The sequence below is a fragment of the Homalodisca vitripennis genome, chromosome 4 (assembly GCF_021130785.1).
Source record: "Homalodisca vitripennis isolate AUS2020 chromosome 4, UT_GWSS_2.1, whole genome shotgun sequence".
Lineage (NCBI taxonomy): Eukaryota > Metazoa > Arthropoda > Insecta > Hemiptera > Cicadellidae > Homalodisca > Homalodisca vitripennis.
Window position 1 is genome coordinate 117,367,542 of NC_060210.1, and position 2,606 is coordinate 117,370,147.

Below are 2,606 nucleotides of genomic sequence, written 5' to 3' on the forward strand. Positions count from 1 at the left end.
TGTCTATTGTTCAATGTTATATACTTAACAATTTACATTGACCTTACAATAAAAATTAATTGTAATATATTCTTAAGTCATATTTTTGTAATTTTTTTAGATATGAATTGTATTCTTTACGTAAATTGATGCTGACCATTGAAATAAATAAACAAACAGGCTGAAGTACAGTGTGCTGAATAAATCAGCAGACTGTTACTACAACGTTTCAGAACTTTCAAAATAGTACGTCTCCAGTTTTTTTCAGGGAAGAGATTTATCTTTTTGAATGAATTTATCTTTTCAAGTATTTGTGAATAACATGTTGAGTAAACTGTTTGATTACAATTTGACGAAAACGAACATATTGCATAGTGCGATAGTAATGCTTGGAGGTTAATTGTTTGTCTTTCGTACTTAGAACTGAAAATACAACTGACGTATAATGGTGTTTATAATAGTTAACAAGATGCATTATGTTGGTGATAAAACTCATGGATTCATCTATAGAGAATATTAGAGGCTATTTGAGAGTTTGTGGTGGTTAACAGCGTACAAGAAGAATATAAATTGAGAGAATTCACTGAGATATCAATTGCTGAATTGTTGTAGTGCAAGACATATCTGTATCAATATAAATGTAGCATACATTGTCTTAAATCGTCATATTGAAAGTTTTCAATGATATAAAACTTTTAGTCTTAACAGACAATGGTAACCTAGAAACAGCTCTTCAAAGTTTTGGCCAATATTTTAATAAAGACATAATGCCTGATTCTGATTCTGAATTAGAACAACCACCAAATTCTAAATTTATAGAGACTTACAAATGTGTCCCACTTGCCAAATCGGTGCAAAAGAACATTCAAAGAGGAGGCAAATTGTTACTACCATCTTCTGCATTAGAACAAATTAGTTTCTTGGACATTTCTACTCCTTTCATGTTCAAAGTTACAAACAACATTAATGGTCGTTCTACTCACGCTGGTGTTTACGAGTTCACAGCTGAAGCAGGTGAGGTTTGCGTGCCGCAGTGGATGATCAAAAACCTGGGCATTCCATTAGGAGGATCTGTGGTAGTGGAGAGCGTCTCACTCCCGGCAGCAACCTTCTGTCGCTTGGAACCCCTCACTCGTAACTTTGCCTACATCTCCGACGTAAAGACCGTGATGGAAGAGAATCTCAAGTACTTTACTTGCCTCACTGAGGGGGACACCTTGTTCATCCATGAGTCTAACATGAACCAGATGTACAAAGTGAAGGTCTTGGAGACAAAACCTGAATCTGCTGTGGGTGTTTTGGACTGTGACATGGAAGTAGAGCTTTCCATGCCTGAAAAACCCAAGAGGCCAACAAGGAATTCGTCACCGGAAAAGAAACAGAGCAAAATCCAAACAAATTTCAGACCTTTTCAAGGGCAAGGACAAAGAATAGATGGTGGAGAAGTCAAGACTCCCGATAGTGAGCCGAAGAAAGGCGATACATCCTTTGTTCCATTTAAAGGAAAAGGTTATAGCTTAAAAAACAGGAAACATAAGCATGAAAACGATAATGATGGGCCTCAAAAAAAGAAAAGCAGACTGAACAAAGACGATTCCAACATTCCTAACAAACTAATTTTCATCAGAAAAATCCAAAAAGAATTTGTTAAAAAGCAGTCAAAGGAAGAAATTAACCCCTTTCAAGGCCAGGGAAATTCTTTGAAAGATAACTAAACATTTAAAACATTACCTGTGTTTGTTTGTAATATTTATCTCACAATTACAAAACAAAATTGTTACTATCATTGCTAGTTTTCTCAGTCCTAAGAATATTTATAATCTGATTAATCATAAATCAGTCTTTATATTAAGAAACACAAAGTGACAGTAAAGCAAAGTTACTAGAGTTGAAACAGGTTTTACAAAACCTTTGTATCATGATATTGAAAAGAATCTGTGAATAAATTCATGCCTGCCCAACATTTTCTAACATCGTGTATAATCAATATTATTGTTGGTAGATAGATGGAATGAGTCAATATGGAAATATACGACATGGAAATTAATTTAGACAAACTTTAAAAAGTATCTCAAGAAGTGATTATAAATGTCAAAACGTAACATTCCCTAAGAACAAAAATTGTGTCAATATTTTCTTGAAAAAAAATATAAGCTTGTATAGACAATATGTATAAGTATTTAATTGTGGCAGTCAATGTTACATTGTACGAATCTGTTTGTACAGTAGAGTGGTTGTGTGGTCAGTCTGCAGTAATGTTTACAATTTGCTTATTATACAGCTTGTTCATAAGCCCCTGGTAGGCGATTGAAGACTTTAATGCTCTTGTGTGTTGGTTTTTCTCATATTGAGCAATGCAATGTACTTGGGATACTGTAGAGGTCAGTATTGCATGTGTTGTGTGTGTTCAGATCATAGCCTCTCAGCAGGTCTTGTACATATCCTGTACATTACATGTGTAAGTCTAACAGGTGATAAAATCAATAGTAACTTGAAAGCTTCCCTGAAATGTTAGGCCTGGATTCTTATTGTCTTCTTTTGATAATTGTTATTTAAGTATTCAACCTGCAGAAATTGCTCCAAACAGCATGCCCTACTTCAAACTGGTTTCAATAAGTAAAGTGTGT

The 2,606-nt window shown here is 34.3% G+C and overlaps 1 protein-coding gene across 1 annotated transcript; it reads left to right on the forward strand.

The window, feature by feature from the left end:
• Positions 1-746: 746 nt before the first annotated feature.
• LOC124361164 (ubiquitin recognition factor in ER-associated degradation protein 1-like) lies at positions 747-1,694 on the forward strand. Its single transcript, XM_046815204.1, has one exon. The coding sequence runs from the start codon at positions 747-749 to the stop codon at positions 1,692-1,694; it is 948 nt and encodes a 315-aa protein (XP_046671160.1).
• Positions 1,695-2,606: the final 912 nt, after the last annotated feature.

Bases quoted from the DNA above. Each gene is read 5' to 3' on its own strand.
- LOC124361164 (XM_046815204.1), top strand. From the start codon at position 747: ATGCCTGATTCTGATTCTGAATTAGAACAACCACCAAATTCTAAATTT.